Source organism: Diplotaxodon limnothrissa, linkage group LG16 (assembly GCF_057381915.1).
Source record: "Diplotaxodon limnothrissa isolate DT_005_m linkage group LG16, D_limnothrissa_male_GT1.1, whole genome shotgun sequence".
In the NCBI taxonomy this organism is placed as follows: Eukaryota; Metazoa; Chordata; class Actinopteri; order Cichliformes; family Cichlidae; genus Diplotaxodon; species Diplotaxodon limnothrissa.
Window position 1 is genome coordinate 7,778,540 of NC_140611.1, and position 22,781 is coordinate 7,801,320.

General features: G+C 40.1%; 1 protein-coding gene across 4 annotated transcripts in view; it reads right to left on the minus strand.

Annotated features, from left to right (window-relative positions):
- Positions 1-22,781, minus strand: part of LOC146615668 (radixin) — a 50,587-nt gene that overhangs the window by 12,882 nt on the left and 14,924 nt on the right. For all 4 annotated transcript variants that reach the window (XM_085375294.1, XM_085375292.1, XM_085375291.1 and 1 more), the window contains exons 3-5: positions 5,497-5,580; positions 1,191-1,286; positions 759-881 (exon numbers count right to left, since the gene is read on the minus strand). In XM_085375294.1, coding sequence (XP_085231420.1) covers positions 759-881; positions 1,191-1,286; positions 5,497-5,580 — 303 coding nt within the window. The remainder of the gene's footprint in view (positions 1-758; positions 882-1,190; positions 1,287-5,496; positions 5,581-22,781) is intronic.

Consider the following 22,781-nt stretch of genomic DNA (forward strand, 5'->3'; position numbering starts at 1 on the left):
TTTCACCTGGATGGAAGCACACTGCCTAGGCTGCATGAACAGTTGGTGCATTGTAAAGTGTAGTCTCGAAAAACTGGCAGGCAAGTGCACCTCAGGTGGCGGACTACAAGGACGCTTCAAAGAAGCATAACGGGAATCACTGCTCACCCGTGGTGTCTCCAGCTGTCCGCGCCCACAACAGAGTATAATTGAGGCCTTTTACTCATATATCAGAAAACTGGAGGTGACAACAGTCAGTGGGTGGGCTATAGTTAAATGAATGTAGAGGAATTACAGGGATTTTCACTAAACAGCAGGATTCAGAGAATAGTGTTTCTGTCAATATTATTCTGCAGCGGGGGATGCACATTAAACATGGTTATTAAAACAAAAACAAAACCCCCCAATTTAGCTGACAGACATTGGCAATGCAGATAGGGAAATAAATAATGATTTAAAACTCCAGGAAAAGTATTTCAGCTCGTCATCAAACCACCTTTCAATATTATATTTAATAAATGTAAGCCAGCGGCAACCATACGTACTCTTTTATTTGCTGATATGTTGATCCATCTACTGCCAATAATTGATGTAGAAAGCAAATATACCGGTAAGCATGATCTATACTAACCACAATAGCCACATTATATGACACCAGCTCAAAAAAGGTGTAATTATTGTCTTAGATAAGAAAGGCTCTTTACAGCTGTAAATCCAGCTCAGTTTTCATGCAGGTTTACCCCGTACATGAGCTTGGCAGCCTGAGCAGTTCACAGTACCTGCAGGAAGAAAAGTTTCTGTGTGATCTCCTGGATGAGCTCCTCAGAAACATCCTCAGGGAAGAACTTTGCTCTGAACTTGAACTGCAGCGGATTCTCCTTCTTGACATCCTGCTGGGTCACCTGGAAGGAACACCCGAACACAAGCCTTCATCATCTGCCCTTTACAAAGTGCATGGGACATGAAAGTCCTGAGAAAACTAAACTGAAAATACATTAAAAACAGATCTCAGTGTTCATGGTCCATCCTCTACGTCGTTTTATAAAGTATTAACAACAGGATGATGAATGTTTACCATTTACAAGGAGTCATAAGATTAAAATTTTTCTTAATGTGAGAATAAATTCAGTTGTTACAAAGAATATAAACATAAGCATGCTTAAGCTATGCTGAGGGATGGATTTCTTCCTGTGTTTTGAGCAGCCTCTCACCTTCTTATTGAGCTTGAGCCACGTCACGTAGCCTTTGCTGTCTGTGTACTGCAGGCCGAAGAACCAGACCTCCCTCAGACCGACTGTTTTCACCACCTGAAACCACAAATATATCTTATGTTTTCCACTTCCTCTTCAAAAAGTCTCAAAATTTCCCCGACACCTGTAGTCAGTATGACTGTTGTCTGTACTTGCAGTTTCAGTTCTTTCAGGATTTGAGACCACAAATTGTACGCACTGCGTCAGATAAAGTAAAAGTGCTCTGTCATCTCACTGGTATCATGTACTGACAGCAATCTTACCAAATCGATGCATCATTAAAAAGTGAAACTGAATATTTTCCCCTCGTCTTTCCTCCCTGTTCTCAAACACAATTCTCTGTTTGTCATTCACAAACTATTGTCTCACATACACACACAGAGAGGAAGCGTGAGAAAGAGACACAGATGATCCCAGAGGGGATTGTAGACACTCTCTCAGATGTTAAGGTGATTTACACAGTCAATACCACGCCACTTCTACCATGTAATTAACTCTTTCTCACGCACAGAGAATAATAGAGATGCTGACATAAACAAGCTAAATACCCATGTCACATGCACGCACAACTGCGAAAGCCCCCACAATCGCCCATCCAAAAAAACCACACCGTTGCGATGGTAACGGTACAATCAATTACATTTGCAAACACACACACATACGCCTACACAGAGCGGGCCTCCAGTGGGACTGCGGTACGAGGAGACAGCTATGTGGATAAGAGACTTCAGGATGAGAGGGGAGGAATGATGAGTGTAGCAGAGACGGGGAAAGGCGATCAAGCTGCCTGGACCTCTGAGCAGGACTCTCATACTTTCAGGCTAGATAAAAACATTTGCTCACACGGGCAGTTTTACAAGCGAGTGTGATCATCACCCATCACAGGCTTACATGTTTGGGTTAGTTTGTCTGAAAAGCTTTTCCATCATGATGTGGCCTTTTATCATCCTGTGTGTGTGTGTGTGTTTGAGTGAGCCATTTATAGTGAGCTCTGCAGCCTCTTTATCAATGAAGCCCTCACCTCATTCATGCGAATCTGGATCACTGCGAAGGAATCAGGACATGCAGCACAGTTTTTCCCTGTGCTGCATGTCATTTGCCTTTGCCTCCGTTTGCCTTCTGGACATGTGACTTCCTGTACTGTAGGTAACATAGCCAGGCTGCATTTAAGGGATCACAGGATTATAAAGGATGCAGAAGAAATATAGCTCCTGAAGCACGTCAGTTGTTGCTATGCATATCAATCGCACTTTATATGACGGATGGTTTAAAAAGAACTACATCCGAGTCCTACAAAAAGACAACCATGTCAGCATCTCCATGACCGAGGTTGGTACAGACAATCTTTATCAGCTGATCGCCTCTGACAGTTCTGCTGCCTGCAGCGAGGACTATAATACTGCACAGTACTACAGTGTGTAGACTGGTGTGCTTCATGGAGCACTGTAGTGAGATGTTGCCACACTCCTAGACCACAGTGTGGCTTCAGGACTTCTTGTGGATGTTAATTTGAAATGTGGAGGGACTGTACTAGCTATAATTGAGAGGTGGTCTAACATGAAGTAATGTCCTTTTAGATGTTGGAATGCATTCATATCCTCATGAGGGAATTTGCTGTCATTATGGGTCCAATCCAGTCTGAATCACACTGTTTGGATTCCTCTGTGGAATGACTGTGGCTCTGGATATTTAGTGGATCCAGACCACGCTCTGCACCATTTACAACAAGCAGCTGAACACTTTGTCTAACATTCATTTCAGCTCCGCTGCCACAGCAACAGATACAAAGTCTTTTCCACTTTAAACCTGTTTTTTTTTTTTTGAAGATCACAAAAAGGCTCATTTTTAATAGTTTTTAAAAAAAATAAATAAAATAAAATACATTTTTAGTACCAGTTGAGGTTTGGTTTTCTTTTTATTGTGCAAAGTTGTTTTTCCACACTTTGGTTACTGTAACACTGTAATTTTCAAACTTTTGGGATATTTCTTCTTATTAACAAAAAAAAAAAAAAAAAAAGTTTAGAAATATCACCAAAACAAATCCATCAAATAAAGATTAAGGTAGTTTCCTACATATAGCAAAGTTACAGCAGGAATTGGGCATCTCTGGACTGAACAAACCTATTTTATCAAACTCGCAGAATTCTTTCTAGGAATTCTGACTGCACATTGGCTAAATCCATACACCTGTAATACCTTGGCTGCCTGCGTAACAGCTTTGCCCTTAATGATGGGAATTACCAGAACAGACAACACAGCGATAACAAGCCTTGAAATAATAAAGGGAGGAAAACAAAGCGAAAAGACAGGAGCTATCTTCATTTTGGAACAATTAAGATTTGTATATTCATGTAACATAATCACAATAATTTCTCCAAATATCCACCATCGTATCTATTTCTAGCTGAATAAGTGCTATAATGTGTGAAGGGTAGAATTTTCACTGATATTAAGAATTCTGTTCAGGTAAATAACTGATTTTTAAAGCTTTTTTAAGTGTGTACTAATAACAATTAGCCGATGTTGGTTCGAAGCCTTCTCAAGTAGCTCTAGTGAAATGCTCAAAATCACCACAAGGTGGTGCTACCTCCTTTTTTAGAGTTGAAAGGCACACAGACAACAAGGAGCTCATCTGTATGGCTACTGAATGTAGCCCTGTGGAGACCTGTCATTGTTTGGTCTCTGTTGAGTCCTGTAGAACAAAGAATCAGTGTCTTCATTCACATGTCTGAAACCTGCCAAAATATCCCACACCAATGCTATATAAGCCACTCACATGCTACAAGATCTCATCATTCAATACTTTATCCCCACTGGCTTGTTCATTTATAAGCTGCAAGGCATCCCGTCTATTGCTTACTTTCGGTCGCTTTTAAAACCAAAATAATCTCAAACAAATGAATATTTGGTATTCTTTTTATGAGCGTGAATATAACAGAAACACACTGAACACACATATCACTGTACGCTGACTGTAAACAAGCATCCTTTGGCAGATTCGGTACTATGCAGCACAAGTGCACGCACACACACAAATCACTGGGCATTTGACAGTTTGTTGCTATGGCGATGCATAGGCACAGGCAGCTGAAACGTTCAGATTTGGTGCGTCTGTGCGTTTCATAGAAAGAAAAGCGATATTAGAGAGTAATGGATGCAGAGACTTTGTGAAGTCACCAAAAAAAAAAAAAAAAAAAAAGAGCCAATTCATGTTAACTACAAAATTAACTAATGTGTTAATATTCCAGCGTCACGCAGTTTTACACCTGCATTTCCTGCAAGATTAAAATGTTTAGTGTCAACAGAAGCTGGCATCTTTCTCAGTGGTTTCCACGAGTCAGCTACAACCACCAACTGTCATCATCCTTTCAAACAATCAGATGAGCTGATCAGTGTCAGAATATGAATGAGAAAAAAATAACTGTATAACAAATGTTAGGAAAATCTGTTTACGAGTCACAGAAGCAAGTCATTAAGTGAGTCTGATTTCTCTATGGATCCTGGTACCCAAAGGTCAAAGGCACGTTCATAGACAGCTCTGAAACAGAACGTGGTTGCTCAGCTATCCACAGCAGGAAGCAGAACACACAAATACAAAAACAAAACCACAGTTTCACTGGGTGTGTATATTGCACAAATACTACAGATATGATCTGCAGCTTTAGACTGCAACAAGTCCTGATTTCTGCTGTTAAAACAGATCTATTACAAACACACAGCCTTACTCCCCTCATGCTGTACAGAACATGAAAACAAAAGCGACAACAAAAGCAGAAAACAAATGTGTCTCTCTCGCATTTTGTCTTCACAGTATTCCACCACAACCCCAACAACCCTTTGTAGTCTGACATGAAACGACACTGAAAGCTGCCCTTTTACTTCCCAGACAGCGTACACACGTACACAGTTATGCACACCATCCACACAATACTTCCACCCATCTGCTGACTCCTGAAAGCTCCTCTTTTGAACAAAGAGTGCTTTATATGTTTTCTTTGTACAGAACCAGTACCAACCCGAACCCAGCCAAGCACGCCCTGGTACACGCACCAGCACTTAGTTTCAGTGTTGCATTTCATTAGTAATCCATGAGTCTTTCAGTAGGTCACATAGTCTAAAATACCTGTAGTGTCTATTCTAACAGTAGAAGTCATTTTGAACCCTTCTAGCTGCAGAAGAAGATTTGGTCCTCACAATCTGAGATCAAAACGGAATAAATTAAAAATAAGACACTTACATCTTTGTGTTTACAGTATGCGACTCTTACCTGATCGAAGAGCTGTTTGCCTGTTGTGTTGGGCTGGATGGCAAACTCCAGCTCAGCGTCCATGGTGGTGACGCGCACATTGATCTGTGAAACACAAGTAATGGATCAGTAAATGGTTTACTTAATTCTACTTGTTGAACACGGACGATGTATAAAAGACAGACATACTCAGTGGGATGTTACCCTCAGGGATATAGTTTTCGAGCATCTAGCCATGCAGTCAGCCTTTACGAACATTTTTGAAAGATTGGGTCATTTTCAGAAGCTCACAGAGCTCGAGTGTGGTACTGTAATAGGACGCTAGCATTGCAACAAGTCAGTTTGTGAAATTTCCTCCCTTTCAGATATTCCACTGTAAGTGCTGTTATTGCAAAGTGGTAGGGCTGAACGATATATCGCATTTGCGATAATATCGCGACATGATCAAGTGCAATTTTCTAACCGCAAAGGCTGCGATTATACTGCGATTATATTATACAATTCATGGGCTGCATCCTCCTGAGGCCGCATTTGTAGACCGATTACGTCACAGCGACGCGCCGAAGGCTGTCCAAATTACTACCATATCCCAGAATTCATAGCGCGGCCCAGCCAAACTCCAGTTTCCAGCAATGGCGGCCGCTACTAAGTTTTAAAATTACTCATACTAATCTTTCTGGGTCACAAAATAAACTTTTAACATATTTTCAGGCGAGAAAGTAGTTGTGTAAACATCAAATATCTGCTCGGTTTATCAAGATATCCCATATTTGCAAAAGTGCTTCGACGTTTTCAGAGGCGTCTGCTACCCACCAGCTCGACAGCTAGCCGGGAGCTCGAGGGTTACTGATGCGGCCGAGAACGGCACAACTCCCGGCACATCATTTTCAGATCACCGCGGAGTTTCGCTGCTCGGGTTAAACGTAATATATAAGTCACTTAGACAACCTAAAAATGTTATTGTTGGGCTTTTTTCAGTGTTTTGTTTGTTCGTGAGTAAATCGGTTTGGCTGAGATTAAAGTTATTAGATTAGATAAAATAAAACTTTATTAATCCCCCGGGTGGGTTCCTCCTTGGTTTTCACACAGCTGACTAAACGTCAAACAGAAAACTTATTAAACAGAAGTATGAGACAGTCGAGAATTTACACCAGTGTCTGGTTATATTTTAGATAGCAAGAAGCAGACGGCCGAGTTTATTAAACTCCACCGAGACAGCGGTGACGCTAATCAGAACTAGACCGTCCAATTTCACGCCTTTAAATTTTAAAGGCGTGTTTGTGTGTGTGTTTATACAATTGCTATTATGTTTGCACTTTATGTGTAATGTTACTGACTGCAGAGATCAGTAAGATGTGTGTATTTTTTATTTATTAGTTTTATTTATTTAATATTATTTTTTAATTGAATGACTGTCTAGTAGTTCACAGATGTCGAAAAACTGAGTGTGGTAAAGCCACTGATTTTGTTTATGTATATTTCTGCAATCTGCATTGTACTGACTTTCATTTTAATGTTTACACCAGGGTTCCTTGTCAGCACTTTATGCTCAGATGTTTGTAAGCTAAAAATAAACTATTGTGTATGTTCAAATATACTGTTGTGATTGAAGAAGTTAAATAAAAATGTCAGTCATCAATTCATGCATCACCTCATGTCATCATAACAGAGGTCTGTCTTCCAGGAAAGAACAGTTTAAAATTAATGTAATATAGTATTGGCCATACTATATGATGTATTGCTTGTCTTTGTTTAATAATACAGAAGACAAAGACCTTAAAAAATAATCGCATATCGCATCGCAATCGCAATATTGGGGCAAAAAAATCGCAATTAGATTATTTTCCATAATCGTTCAGCCCTACAAAGTGGAAGTGTTTAGGAACCACAATAACTCAGATATGACGCGGTAGACCACGTGAAGTTGCATAGTGACATTGCCAAGTGCTGAAGTGTGTATTGCAGAAAAGCACACTTAACAACTGCAATGGTCCAAAACTCTTCTGGCATTAACATCAGCAGAAAAAACGTGCACCAGAAGCTTCATTTGGGTTTCTATAGCTGTGCAGCTTGCCAGCATGCTCTGCGAGTGTCAGCTGAAGACTTATACTGTAGAAAATGTAAAACCTGATTTATGTGGTTTGAATGTTTCCCACAGACGACCATGATGCAGCATAAAGGCAGTGATGGCCACTGTATTTGGTCAAAGATGATCCACACCTTGTAACCATTGTGACACTGACAGCAATGCAGAGTGTTGGAAAACCCCTTCAGTAAATTCTAATTTGAGATCACTGAGTTGAAATAAGAGGTGGCAAAGGAGATCTAGAAACTGTCGAGAGGTCACTCTACAGAATCTGTGATTTTAAATAACCAACACAAGTGCTATATACAGTGGGGCAAAAAAGTATTTAGTCAGCCACCGATTGTGCAAGTTCCCCCACTTAAAATGATGACAGAGGTCAGTAATTTGCACCAGAGGTACACTTCAACTGTGAGAGACAGAATGTGAAAAAAAAATCCATGAATTCACATGGTAGGATTTGTAAAGAATTTATTCGTAAATTAGGGTGGAAAATAAGTATTTGGTCACCTCAAACAAGGAAAATCTCTGGCTCTCACAGACCTGTAACGTCTTCTGTAAGAAGCTTTTCTGTCCCCCACTCGTTACCTGTATGAATGGCACCTGTTTGAACTCATCTGTATAAAAGACACCTGTCCACAGCCTCAAACAGTCAGACTCCAAACTCCGCCATGGCCAAGACCAAAGAGCTTTCGAAGGACACCAGGAAAAGTATTGTAGACCTGCACCAGACTGGGAAGAGTGAATCTACAATAGGCAAGCAGCTTGGTGTGAAAAAATCAACTGTGGGAGCAATCATCAGAAAATGGAAGACATACAAGACCACTGATAATCTCCCTCGATCTGGGGCTCCACGCAAGATCTCATCCCGTGGGGTCAAAATGATCATGAGAACGGTGAGCAAAGATCCCAGAACCACACGGGGGGACCTGGTGAATGACCTGCAGAGAGCTGGGACCAAAGTAACAAAGGTCACCATCAGTAACACACTACAACGGCAGGGAATCAAATCCCGCAGTGCCAGACGTGTTCCGCTGCTGAAGCCAGTGCATGTCCAGGCCCGTCTGAAGTTTGCCAGAGAGCACATGGATGATACAGCAGAGGATTGGGAGAATGTCATGTGGTCAGATGAAACCAAAGTAGAACTTTTTGGTATAAACTCAACTCGTCATGTTTGGAGGAAGAAGAATACTGAGTTGCATCCCAAGAACACCATACCTACTGTGAAGCATGGGGGTGGAAACATCATGCTATGGGGCTGTTTTTCTGCCAAGGGGACAGGACGACTGATCCGTGTTAAGGACAGAATGAATGGGGCCATGTATCGTGAGATTTTGAGCCAAAACTTCCTTCCATCAGTGAGAACTTTGAAGATGAAACGAGGCTGGGTCTTCCAACATGACAATGATCCAAAACACACCGCCCGGGCAACAAAGGAGTGGCTCCGTAAGAAGCATTTGAAAGTCCTGGAGTGGCCTAGCCAGTCTCCAGACCTCAACCCCATAGAAAATCTGTGGCGGGAGTTGAAAGTCCGTGTTGCTCGGCGACAGCCCCAAAACATCACTGCTCTCGAGAAGATCTGCATGGAGGAATGGGCCAAAATACCAGCTACTGTGTGTGCAAACCTGGTAAAGACCTATAGTAAACGTTTGACCTCTGTTATTGCCAACAAAGGTTATGTTACAAAGTATTGAGTTGTGTTTTTGTTATTGACCAAATACTTATTTTCCACCCTGATTTACCAATAAATTCTTTACAAATCCTACCATGTGGATTCATGGATTTTTTTTTTTCACATTCTGTCTCTCACAGTTGAAGTGTACCTCTGGTGCAAATTACTGACCTCTGTCATCATTTTAGGTGGGGGAACTTGCACAATCGGTGGCTGACTAAATACTTTTTTGCCCCACTGTAACTGGGAAGGAGAAGGAAGCGTGTACAGGAAGCTGCAACACATTTAACAGGTTAAATGAAATGTAATAGGAATTAATATATTACATTTAGAAAAAAAGGGAACCCTAAGTGTATATTAAAAAAAATAACTAAATATATATATAAATAAATGTGTGGAGGAAGCAGAACTGCTAAAAACAGGATGTGAAAGTTCCTAACAACGTGTGAAAATCTAAAGACTGTATTGAAAGAAAGCAAATATAAGCAGCTTGGAAAAAAGTAAACTGGACTGATCTGAGGCTCCACAGTCTGCCGGTGGGACTGCCTGTGCAGCTGTGTGCGAGTCCCTGTCAGACTTCTATAAATATTCCCAACACATAGTGACCACACACACACACACACACACACACACACACACACACACACACACCATATTAGGTGCAGTCTGTTTACGCTGCTTATCCTTCTTCCCGTAAACTGAATAGAGGAAGTTTTCACTCCACTTTTACCAAGACCTGTCACTAGGTTTCCGATTTAACTGTAATGTAAATAAAAATAAAAAAGGGGGGTACTCAGTGAAAACTACAATGACTCAAACTAGGGCTGCTCGATTATGGCAAAAATGATAATCACGATTATTTTCACTGAAATTGAGATCACGATTATTTGACGATATTTATTTAACCCTTTAAGACCTACTATAGAACCAAGTCCACCAGAGCTTATATTATTTTTTTACATGCTGTAGTGCCATTTGTGGGAGCATTTCAAGTTGCTATACATCAATACAACTGTTATAGCCCATATTTTAATAATATGTATGCATTAAGTCCATAGTAACTACATAAATTGCAAAAAAGTGCAATAAACTACAAAAAAAATTGAAAATCGCTTTTGTTTTGTTTACATATATTTCTACTTGGAGAAATTTAAGAGGCTTATCCCTCAAAACTTTAAATACAATAAAGTTGCAAAAAATAGTTTCCCACCACAGGAAATTTATTTTGAGTGTCTTCATAGTTTTATTTTGGAGATACAGCAATTTTTATATACTGCAGGAAAAACAAAAAACAATCCTATGATGCAAATTTGCAAAGAAAACAGCATGTGCATCATTTCACTGTGGGAAGTGTTACGAACAGCTGATAGGAACGGCAAAGCGTGTTTCTGGAATATTATGTTTTTGTTCCTGCAAGCGCTTTTTATGCAATTTTTGCAAAGCTATATGTGGAACGCAACCGTGACCGAGGACAAGCTGATGGCATCAGATGTAAGTACAACTCCTCCGGTTTCATATGCAAAACAAATTATTGCGCTAGCTTACACGGTTCAGGTTCTACAGGGATTTAACAATAGTTACGCAAAACGGAGCGTGCTGCTCTGACCGGCTTTAAAGGGTTAACAATGACTTTAAAAAAATAATATAAAATAGTGTGCAACACCACTGAAGTTTTTTTTTTTTTTAAACTCTCTTTTCAACCAACGGCAGTCACTCTCCAAATAACTTCTGCTTAGCTTTCCGAGCTTCCCTCGGGTCCTCTTAATCAGCGGTCTCCAATCTTTTTTGCGCCACGGACGGTTTATGCCCGACAATATTTTCACGGACCGGCCTTTAAGGTGTCGCGGATAAATGAGGGAGGGGCTAATAATCGGCTCAGTCATTTTTAATGATCGTTGAAAGCCCAGATCGTAATCGTGATTAAAATTCGATTAATTGAGCAGCCCTAACTCAAACTAAAATAAGAACCATTTCTCCTGGATCTTTGGGGTTCACTGGACATCTGTGCTTCCGCATAGAAGAGTGGAAGTTTGCACAAGAAACAACCATAATAATTTGGAGAATGCGTCACTTCCTCAATGAGTTATGATGTAGTGCTATTCATAAGAAAAGCCCAGACAGATATCTCAGGAAAACACACCGTCTCTGCGTGAATTCAGGAAATTTCACCTCATTTTAAATTTTAACACAGTAACATGTTTTAAAAGACTAAGAAATCCAGAGATCAGATCAGCCTTCAAAACCACACCACTGCCCTACAGTAATCCTTTCCAGACACTTTTAATAGTAATGAACTCATACTCATATGCAGTACATAAATATGCAATCGCACATTTCTCTTGGTGTGCATCTATTCCTCTCTTCCCACTCGAGGTGCAATACATTATAATGCCCTGTGCCGCAGTATGAAACCCTCTCTGCAGTGAAACCAACCACCAACTGGCACTGTCCTCAAGTAACCCTGGCAGAAAGTGAGAGGGGAGTGAGAGAGGCACAGAGGAGATGAGAAATAACAATGATACAGTAAAAACTACCAGTCTTATGCCGTTTTATACTACTATAAGAAATCTATGCAATCGCTTAACTTATACCTTCCCAGAAATGCAAACACTGCAGCCACCTTAACAACTGTCTGCTTTGCAGTAACCCCTGTGAAACTACATGTAATAGAATGTAACTGTATCTAGCTTGCTCACTATGCTATCCAATAACTACTGTAATCTGCCAGTGTGGACATATGGAGTTTTTCTTATTGTCATAGTTCTGTCAATCCTGCATCAGCTCTGAAGTATAAATGCATACAACGAAAGCAATAAAATGCACTTCAAGTACAAAATTGCTGCATAAGGAACTAGTAAGGTGTGTGTGTGTGTGTGTGTGTGTGTGTGTGTGTGTGTGTGTGTGTGTGTGTGTGTGTGCGTGTAATATTTAGAGACACACAAAGACAAAGAGATGATGCCTACGCATCAATCATAAGAAATCACAGACAGCTCTACTGACCTGAAAAATATACGACAGACAGTGGGTACACACACACACACACACACACACACACACACACACACACACACACACACTAAAGTGTGTATATTATACTCTATATTTTCCCTCTCGTCCTGTAATGTGTTGCATCTTTTTGTCTGCAAAGATACTAATAAATTCCCAATAAGTTCCACACCAAAGTGAGGTCCTCTCTTGTAAAAAACAAAAAACCCCACACTGTGCTAAACTATATACCACCAGCCGCAGTCCACACTTTTTAGGCGACTCCTCTAAGACAGTACGGACTATACTCATAACATACGGAGGTAGGACAGAATGAGCAGCTGCTTCACTGTATGGATTTATTTTATTTTATTTTTTTATTTAATTACTCACTATTTACACACTCCATTTCTGACTCTACAATGTCTCAGCTACAAGCATGATAAATAACCCAATAGCCTCTGTGCACTTCTGGCATCTGAACAACTGAATTACTTTTCTTGTCGATGGCAACACTCCCACCAAAACCAGGAGAATCCTTTGCATCAGCATGTTGCACAGTCACAGCAGCTAACACTCCCGTAAGCCTTGTCCACATGCCAGAACTATGTCCCAACCACACTGCTGATGGATCAGAAACTGTGAAAGTGCCAGTTTGAAAGCAGTACACACAAAGACTTGGCGTGGGTTACTGACTCTTAATGTCAATGAATTTCCTATCACATGCAGAAAGAAATTTAAAAAAAAAAAAAAAAAAAAAAGGTCCCAATTCAAGTAATTTTGAAAATGAGGGCATCATTTAATGTTCTTGGTCTGACATTGCATCCAAGGTTGATCTTACGAGACTCGTTACCCAACAGCTCCTAGGGGGCTGTTCCTACGCACACAGCTGCAACACATAACCAGCTACCTCATTTTTGTCGGGCTGACCGCAGCACAAGATTGTGGATGTTTGCTACACTGACTGGGCCTCAGTTTTAACACCAAACCCTTACTCAACTATTATTGATCACCACAATCATTTTTGATCAAGTTTCTGTCATTAAACTGGATAAACAGGAATTCAGACCCAAATAGCTTTTCACACTGTTACTGTGTAGCTGTTACTTTAAATATAATTACTCATGTTAATGTATTGATAATGTGCTTGTGAAAAATGAAGTGTGTTTGAAGTCTGAAGAGGGAACAGTGTTTGTGCAGTAGATGCGGGGAAAGCATGGGAACACTACCATATGGTGGTGTGTATATGTGTGTGTGTGCATGCATTTAACAACAAGACTGACATTTGTGCGTATGTATGAGAGTGCAGCCATATGGGGCATATGACGTGCACACACTGTACACCATGTATTCCACATGATAATACCTCACAGCAACATCCCAGTGGCACATTTTAATGTAATTTTCTAAAAAGCCATGTGGGCGTCCTAATGAGGGATTTTAACACTTGACAGGGTGGCCTAGAAAGGATCGTCCTCTCTTGAGATGAAAGAAAAGCTCATCGGTTCAACAGACAGGCAACAGTAAAAGAAGAAAACGCTAAACAGACGTTAAACAAGCGAGGCTAAAATGATTGTTTGTGTTATTTCTCCCACATGTTTTAGTTCAGAAAATGCATTGTGCAGATATCGACTTCAAGTTATCACTGACTAATATGGTTTTTTTTTTTTAAGTTGTGTCTGACCAGTAGCCCAAAGACATGAAGTTACAGTAAAAAACAAAACAACAACAAACAGCCCAACACCACCACATTCTAACAGGCTGACTTGTAGAGAAATCGCTACGATGTATGTTTTGCCATTTTTAGTTGCAAAGAAAAAAAAAAAACCTGAAACAACTCTTTATATAAAGTGTTCACTATATTGTACATGAGACTCCAGCTGTAGATTTGTGTGTACGCATGTGAGCAAGAGCTGTTTTAACATTTGTATTTGTGTGTGTCTGTGTGTGACAGAGAGAGAGTGGGACAAACTGATGAAGAACCATGCCATGTCTTCTTGCTGATAGCTGTTAACAGATAAAGCAGGCGGTCTCAGCAGTTTACTGACCACAGTCTATTCTGTTACTGTTGACTCACTCCAGCTGATAAAACTTAGAGAAACACATAACATCTTTTTGTTCCACATACACGCAGCAACAACAACGCTCAGGTCATGGCATCAAAATTAGATTTATGCAATCAGCGTGTCAGTTTTTCTACTGTCTATGTCATAAACTCATTATAGTCTATTCTAAACAGGACTCCCGTTAAGTACACACAAGTGTGCGCGCTAACAGTCACATAGCTTGTTGTAGTCAGACAACATGTTGAAACACAGCTTGAACTTGTTACGACACAAACATGTTTAAAGTTAAATAGCTATGATAAATAAATACATTATTAATGTAAACTTTACAAAATTCATGAGTAAATTTCACAAGCACCGCTTTGAGTGATGGCACAGGAAGATCCCTTTGCTTTCACTTGGTCGACAACAAAAGTAGCTGTTTGTAGAAAATCATGCCTGACTGCAACATGACACCTCATGGATTTGTTTATGTTGATGTAGACTGTTAACAATATTAACCTTATGACGTCAATCCACATGATCAGCATGTCTCTGAGGACAGCTTCTTATGATATCTTGACTGACAGCCATTAATATGGGACCAGACACCATTACCACAAATGAACACTGGACTTTGCCTGGAGAATCAGGTTGTGACATTGACCAAACATGGAAATTCTCTAATGTAGCACAGACCAGTATAGAGTCCACATGACACTACTAGAAATAGTCTGTTTGGTATTCAGCTGCGAATTTAGAATTACCTGCACTAGGGCTTGAATCAAAACCAACACTCAGATCCTCTAATCGAACTAATTGTTCCCATGTTTGTTATTTCTGCTTTTTTGTTTGTTTGTTTGTTTGTTTTAACTTCTGTTAATACTTCCTCACTATGTACTGTCTGCTTCAAAGCACACTAGCATGTGTGTCGTCACACGGCTCCAGGCTTTAACATGCAAACATCATGGAGGAAAAGTCAAATACTGAGCTCTACTAGCTTGTACCAAATAAAAATTGTGTGCCTGTTATTTGGACATACTTTAGTAAAGACAACATCAAACAAAACAAAAAAAAAGAAGAACACAGAAAACTGCGTAAGGTAACAGCGGCAATCTGTTACAACACTTGAAAAAAAAATCATATTATCGAAAAAATTTATATCTCCTAGCTTTAGGAGTTGAGCAAGAACAGAAAACTATGGGGTTCATGTGGCTTTTTAAAGAAGGTTAAAGACAGTTTATTGTCCAATCTGGATACACGGGGCATCTGTCTTCTCAGGGGCATCTCTGTCAGGTATATAGAAAAGTAAAGGTCTGCAGGGCATGTGTGAAAACAGCCATGAAGAGAAAGATCCATAAAGTTGAGTGGAGCTACAGAGAGCAGAAATATTTATTTGCACTGCAGATGAGCTGAAACACTATATACTATATCAGTTTTTGTAATAAGATTCCATCTAAGGAGACTCTGGAGAAATGGATCCCGTGTGCCTGTAGCTCCAGTGTTTACCAGCATCCTCCAGTCCCTGCATGTTATTCATAACAAGTAGTGACAGCTAAATAGTAGGCTAGTGTGTACAGGCTCAGGCTGCCCACGCAATACAGCCCACCTGTTGACTGTTAGTGTGTGTGAGGGAGGAACACTCTCAGACAGCCATAATTACAAGCTGTTGGTAGCTAAGCTGGTTAACAGAGGCTTTAAAGGCAACCGGGGGCTATGCTGCCACCTTCAGCGCTTCATCATCATGCATGATCTTTCCATTTATCTCATCTAACACCTGCCCTCTGTCAAGCTTCATCTCCTCACCTCTGCCTCACCCGTTTTCCATTCATCGTTTTGCTTTCCTAGACCCATTGTTCTTCCACACCTCTTTTTATTCAGCACATTAATGACTAGTGTGTTTTGCTTCGGGTTTGTTCAAATGGCTGTTTGTATTTTCGCTCTCAAAGTCAGGTATTATGGATTCACAGTAAAAATCCATACATCAGCGCTGGGAAATTACACAGTAATGAGGGCTGATGCGGTCTTAAGTGGGAGAGGATAGCATGGAAGATCTCGCTTTGCCTGCAGTTATGCAGAGAAAAAAAACAATACATCCAAGCAAGAATAAAAAGTGAAGGGCAGCACAAATCTAATACTTTCCTCCAGCTCAGGAAACAGCGAGAAAATAAAAGGTGGATTTTTCTTCCTTCTCCCTCAAATTATTATTATACTTTGGTTACCATTGGTTACCAATACAAACAAAATTTGTGGTGGAGCCACAACATACAATTTTTTCCATCACATATATCCTTTATAGGGTCATCCCATATCATACCTTCTGTGATAACCAGTATGAATTTAGGCAGTATATAACAGTGTTCTGCAGCTATTTTGTGCTTCTACTTAAAACCTTCCAGTTAACAGTTTGTGCTTATATTTGACTTGTGCCGTGTCATTTGCAATACTACTGACAGAGCATTATATCACTATAATAAAATAAAGCTGCAGGCACCTTGTTTCATTAGATTTACACTTTATATGAGGCAGTATGCCATCAGTAACAAGGATGGAAAAGTAATCCTTCATTTACTTATAAATGCTGCTGCCTGAAAGCTGAGTGCCAATAAAAGCATTCAGTATTTTTTTTTCCCTACACTGTCAGAAATATAACTGCAAATTTTCTTAAAATGTAGTCTGTCAAATGTTGAGGCTATACTGCCCGCCTCTTACTGGTTTCTTTGTAAAACCTGATTGGTTGGCCCTACAGTAAGCTTCATTTGGTTGGCTGTGCGGCACAAACTAACCCCTGAGAAGGAGGCTCACTAACAGTCACAGCTGGGACAAATTAACATTGTTCAAAACCATGTGAAAGTGAGCGTTAACTATATTACTAATGGTAACATAATGGGGATTGGAAGGCCCCAGCTAATGTATTTCACTTATATCATGAAGTTCTTTATTATTTTATGTATAAATAAATGTATCAATATTGAGAATGTGTTTTCGAAAGTGTTAGATCTGAGTACTAATCAGTGGAGAGGCAGTGAGAATTTACTGTAAAGTAAGTTTGATGGATTTCTGATCAATACTATAGTAGTATTATTGTATTACTATTGTAGTAGTAATTCTTGTGAATTGCAAATAGATATACATCTCGCCACAGTGTTAGCTCATCAGTCTGTGGATGAGCTGAAAGTTATTTGAAACCATTATATGCATCAATTTTGAGAATTTTTTTTTACTTTTTGCCAGCTCACAATAAATGTGACACAAACTACCTGCCACTGGTGTCAGTCAACATCGTCAGTATTGGCCGATACAGATACTGTATATCAGTGCATCACTAATGATGACCATCAGTATGATGGCATCCAGCTTTGTCGAATGATTTTCCAGATTCTGGAAACTGGTTGCAGAGATTTCCTCCCATTCAGTCCCAGCAACATTAGAGAGGTCCATACATAAAACTGCTGAATGGAACCTTGCCGTTTTTACACCACACCAAGCTTCCATTGAAATACAACTGAATCGTTTGGATGGTTAAAATCACATCATACGATTATTTCTCCAAATCACTAAGTTGTAGATCACAATGAATAAAAGTTTACAATTAAAATGTTAATGTTTTATCTACAAATTTTGAAAATATAGCTGAAGCAGTGACTGAATGTAGGGTGGGGAGAGGAGGTGGAAGTAGTGCTGATCTTCACACCCTCCCTCTAATTAGATTTAGTGACTTGATAATTCCCATTATATAAATGAAAATGGCTGTGTAAAATATTTATAGCCTCCAGCGAGGGCTCACTGCCCCCTCTCTACAAGCCCCTGGCCCTCAGGGACACCAACGCCAGGAGGGGCAACATGTGCAAAACGCCGCAATAAATCAATAATGTATGATCCCCCGCTGCATCTCACACCCTAGATTAAAAGGCCTGATGCCTGCTCATTCCTACAAACACACACACACAGCAAACAAGTAAACAACACATTCTGCATTCACCCAGGCAGACATGTCGCTGAAACTTCAAATATTTTCATTAAAATGATCATCAAGTGAAATGAGTAGAGAGAAGTGGGTCTCTCTACAAACGCTGGCTTTGCGTGTGGCCTCTGTGAGCAGCTAAACTTTTGGCTTCGACCCGGCAGATGAGGATGGGTAAAACAAACATGTCGACTGTAATGATACACGATACGCACATCACAGTCAAGCCAGGCTCCGAACATCTGAAGTGTCAAAGTCTAACTGATCAAGACCTAAACCCGGCAACCTCGAAAGGGAGTCTTTTCCCTTTAATTCATTTTTTAATTTTAAGTGGGCAGCACACAATCAAACATGTGTCATAAATAATGACACATGCACACAGTATATTAAGGGTAGACATTTTTTTAACCGATTTACTGCCATGGGACTGCAAGCCTCCACCAACTAGGGCTGTGCGATATGACCAAAATCTCATATCCCGATAAAGGAATTCTATCGTCCGATAACGATATAAATCACAAAAATGTAACAATCTCCAATCTCTGTAAATTCTGTGAATCTCGGGCAGCTCGACTTGTGTGAAGTGTTTCCAGCCGCGCGTCATGTAGCTGGAGTCGAATGTTTTAACAGATGCATGAAACTATACATTTTTAGACATAAGTTGTAACGGCCGCCGTTTTCTTTGTGAGTATTTATTACACGCCGTGCTGCGGGGAAAAGCCTGTTCTAACGTTTGAGTCTAAGGTTTATTTTTTAGCACCTGGCGGCTTTTTTTTTTTTTTTAAATAATCTGCTCTTTCACGTGATTCATGTGAAAAATCTCAACAGGATCTTGAGCTTTATTGTGAAAGGTTTATGTGGAACATAAACAAGCGGACACGCGATGCTGTTACCGTCGTTGTTGCTAACGACAACGCATAAAAACAGGCGCTTGTCCGTCCCTAGTGTGGTTATATTAAATATAAGAGAAAGAGAGAACTTTAAGAAATTAATAAAACTACAGTGACCATCAAAACCATGAAAAAAATATTGCCGTAAACAGTTTATTTTGCGACACCACGAAACAAACGATAGCGTAATATGAAACGATAGACGTTTTTATATCGTCATCTGATATATATCGTTATATCGAACAGCCCTACCACAAACAAATCAAGCTTACATCATTGTCTAGACTCCTGATGGATATATGTACTGCAAGAAATAGAAGTTGGCATTGGCGGCCAAAGATTAATGTCTCTAAATGTAGAACAGTTTTAGCATTAAGAAATCACCAGAAAAGTGATTTTGCAGAACATAAGAAGTTTGTCAATTTCTGTTAAAAGCTGCATAAAAGTTCTTGGGATTTGAACAGTAATAACTTACATTATGCAAGGTCACATTCAGCTTGATCTCAGATGTTGCTTTAGTCTAGGGCTGCCACGATTAGTCGACTAGTCACAATTACGTCGACTATCAAAATCGTGGGCAGCTTATTTGGTAGTCGACGCATCGTTTGAAGCTTTGTAAGATCACAAAAGACCCAGGAATAAGTAGCAGGATTTAAGAGTGTAATAACGGACTGAAACAGAAGATGGCAGCACTGCATGTACAAGGATGCCAGCTGCCGTTAAACCCCGAAGAAGAAGAAGCAGTGTCTGGTATCGTAGCGGTGTCCAAATTCAGGAACCGCATCCTCCTGTGACTCCGACAAATGCGTCCTTCATTTCCCCAGATTTGAAGGATGGGTCGGGTGTATACTTCATGGCCCAACCTATCCAGAATTCACAGCGCAGCCCAGCTCAGTTTCCAACAATGGCGGCAGCTAGTTAGTTTTAATATTACTCTTATTATTCTTTCTGGGTCACAAAATAAACATTTAACATATTTTCAGGCGAGAATGTAGCTGTATAAACCTCAAATATCTGCTCAGTTTATCAAGACATCACATATTTTCAAAAGCGCTCCGACGTTTTCAGAGACGTCTGTTACCCACTAGCTCGATAGCTAGCGGGGGAAAGGCTCACCAGAACCCGTGAGAACACCGGACTCCCGGCAAATCATTTTTAAACCCACCGCCGTCTTTCGCTACTCAGGTTAAACATATATAAGTCACTTGATAACTTAAAAATGTTATTGTTTGGCTTTTTTCAGTATTTTATTTGTTCCTGAGTAAATCGGTTTGGCTGAGATTAAAGTTATAGTTTTTACACAGCTGAACAAACGTCAAGCAGACAGCTGATTATCAGAAGTGTGAGATGCTCGAGAATATACTCCGGTGTCCTGTTATATTTTAGATAGCAAGGAGTTTATTAAACTTCACAGAAACAATCTGCAAATTTCATTAAAATTTAATAAACTATCATCTTGTCTTTATTTTTAGTTAGCACATACCTTAAACACTTAAAGCTGTAAGATAATGATAGTTATATAAGAGCAGATGCGTGCTGGTGCAATAAGCTATACGTTTGACGTTCAATGGATGCATGATCTGATTAGTCGACCAATTGCAAAAATAATCGGTAACTAGTCGACTATCAAAATAATCATTTGTGGCAGCCCTACTTTAGTTCAAGTGTCCTTATAGTCAAGATCCAACCAAATCCAAGCTCAAGGTTATTGTGAAGGTAGGGTGTGGTATTGTGTTTCATTATCAAGGTTATCTGATGAGGGAATATAAAATTCTCAGTCACAGTACAACATGTGAAAATGTGAGGAAAGAAAAAAGAAAATTTCATTTCAATTTCATTTCACTGTTTTTGAAGAATTCACCCTCTGTTTTTACAGCAATCAATTTCTGGGCTGCTTCCTAACACAGACTCGTTTTGTACAACCCCCTCTGACCTACATGAAAGAAGAAGGAAGGAAGCAGTCAGTAGCAGGGGTCGTCCATGTTGGGTTAGGGGTGTGTACTTGCCATTAAAACACTGCTTAAGGGAGGATTACGATCTAGTGCAAACTCACTTTTTAATGGCTTTCCTGGGGCTAGCTAGCTTATAGCCTGTCTTGCCTTTTGAGGGTCTTTCTTTGTGCCCCAACAAGACAAATGCTTTGCAGACCTTTCGGGTCACCTCAATTGTTGATGCGTTTTTCCTGTCTACAGTTTCTTCTTTTGTTGCTTATTAGCTTGGAGCTGAAGGAGTCAGGCTAGCTTATGTGCTCAATGGTTATAGGTATGCCTTCAGGGGGAACTCAGCTTTAGCTTGTAATCCAAAGTGACATTTAAGCATTTTCAGGAAACCAGAATGCATAAATGAAGCAGTGAAAGGGCTGATGTGTTTACTATTCAACCGCTAGGCTTAATGTCAAAGTGCATTGTAATGTAACCAGAGTGGGAGTTCCCCTCAAGGGTAGCTTGGGTGTCGTTTTTCTAGACTGGAGGTGAACAAAGTGCCCATCACTCAGTCCTCTCCCAAATCCTCTTTTATCCCTTTGTTTTCACTCCCGATGGTCAATTTCAATAATCTGCACTTTCATTACAAATTTCTCCTTCACTCCTGCACCCCAACCCCCCATCTATCTGTCCATAGCGCTGTCTCCATCCTCCCACCACACAATTTCTCCAGCAATTCCCATCTGATCTGGCTCAGCACCATCTCTGATTGTTTCGCAGAGCTAACCTCTTTACGTAAGTATTCAAATTTGTTGTAAAAGCCTGTAACACTACCCCAAATTATTTCATATCACAAACCCTCCGAAGGCATCTTTATGGACAGGAACATTTTATCGTCTTCTGCTCTTCTGTCATTTTTATCCTTTTTCTTATGAGCCGTTTCATCATTTTGCATCTCTTCATCTTTCTATTCTATTACCTTGTGTCTCATGCTTCACCTCCCATCCTCTTGCTGCTTCTCCCCCACAATCTCCTCTTTCCAGGAATTGTGTCTGGCCTAATTCCCCATTACCGAGATTGATGGGCCAAGGGTTCAGTCCTGTCGCTCTCTGGCTCAAGAAAACCGTGTAAGCAGCCAGCGTGTACGTGCAGCAGGATCATAAAAGCCCCGTAACGTCCAGCTTCCTGCCCTTGCTTTAGTTTTTAATGATCACTATCTGCTCCATCTGTAATCTGCTTTGAACCCATTATTATTATTTGCTTGAGGTTTATAGCGATGCATTGAGCTGGTTCACCAAACTAAGGCTGGAAAACCACAATTGACTTTTACTAAACATCTGGTTCTGTTAGATCTTGGTTAGTATTTAAATCTGGAATAAAATTCTATATTTCTTCATAACCACCGCCTTTAATTTTGTTTATATCATGCTGAGGAGTTTACATTGCGTTTCTAAAGTAATATTAAAGTAATAGACAGAAAATACATCACAGCCATCAAAATATAATCCTGTTATTTAAGCGGCAGTGCAATCTCAGCCTCTACACGTTTGTGTCACAGCAAAATGAAAGCTCCCAGTGTCCTTCAGTTTAAAAATAGAGCAGAGAAAGCCCTCTTTGTGGGTTTTTTCCCCCTCAACAGACAGGACAATCCCACAAAGTGGACGACTGTTGTGCCTCTGTGCATGCGTTATCCCAAAACTCTGTGTTGTCCTACAAAGCATTACTTCTGACTAGTAGAGCTGAAA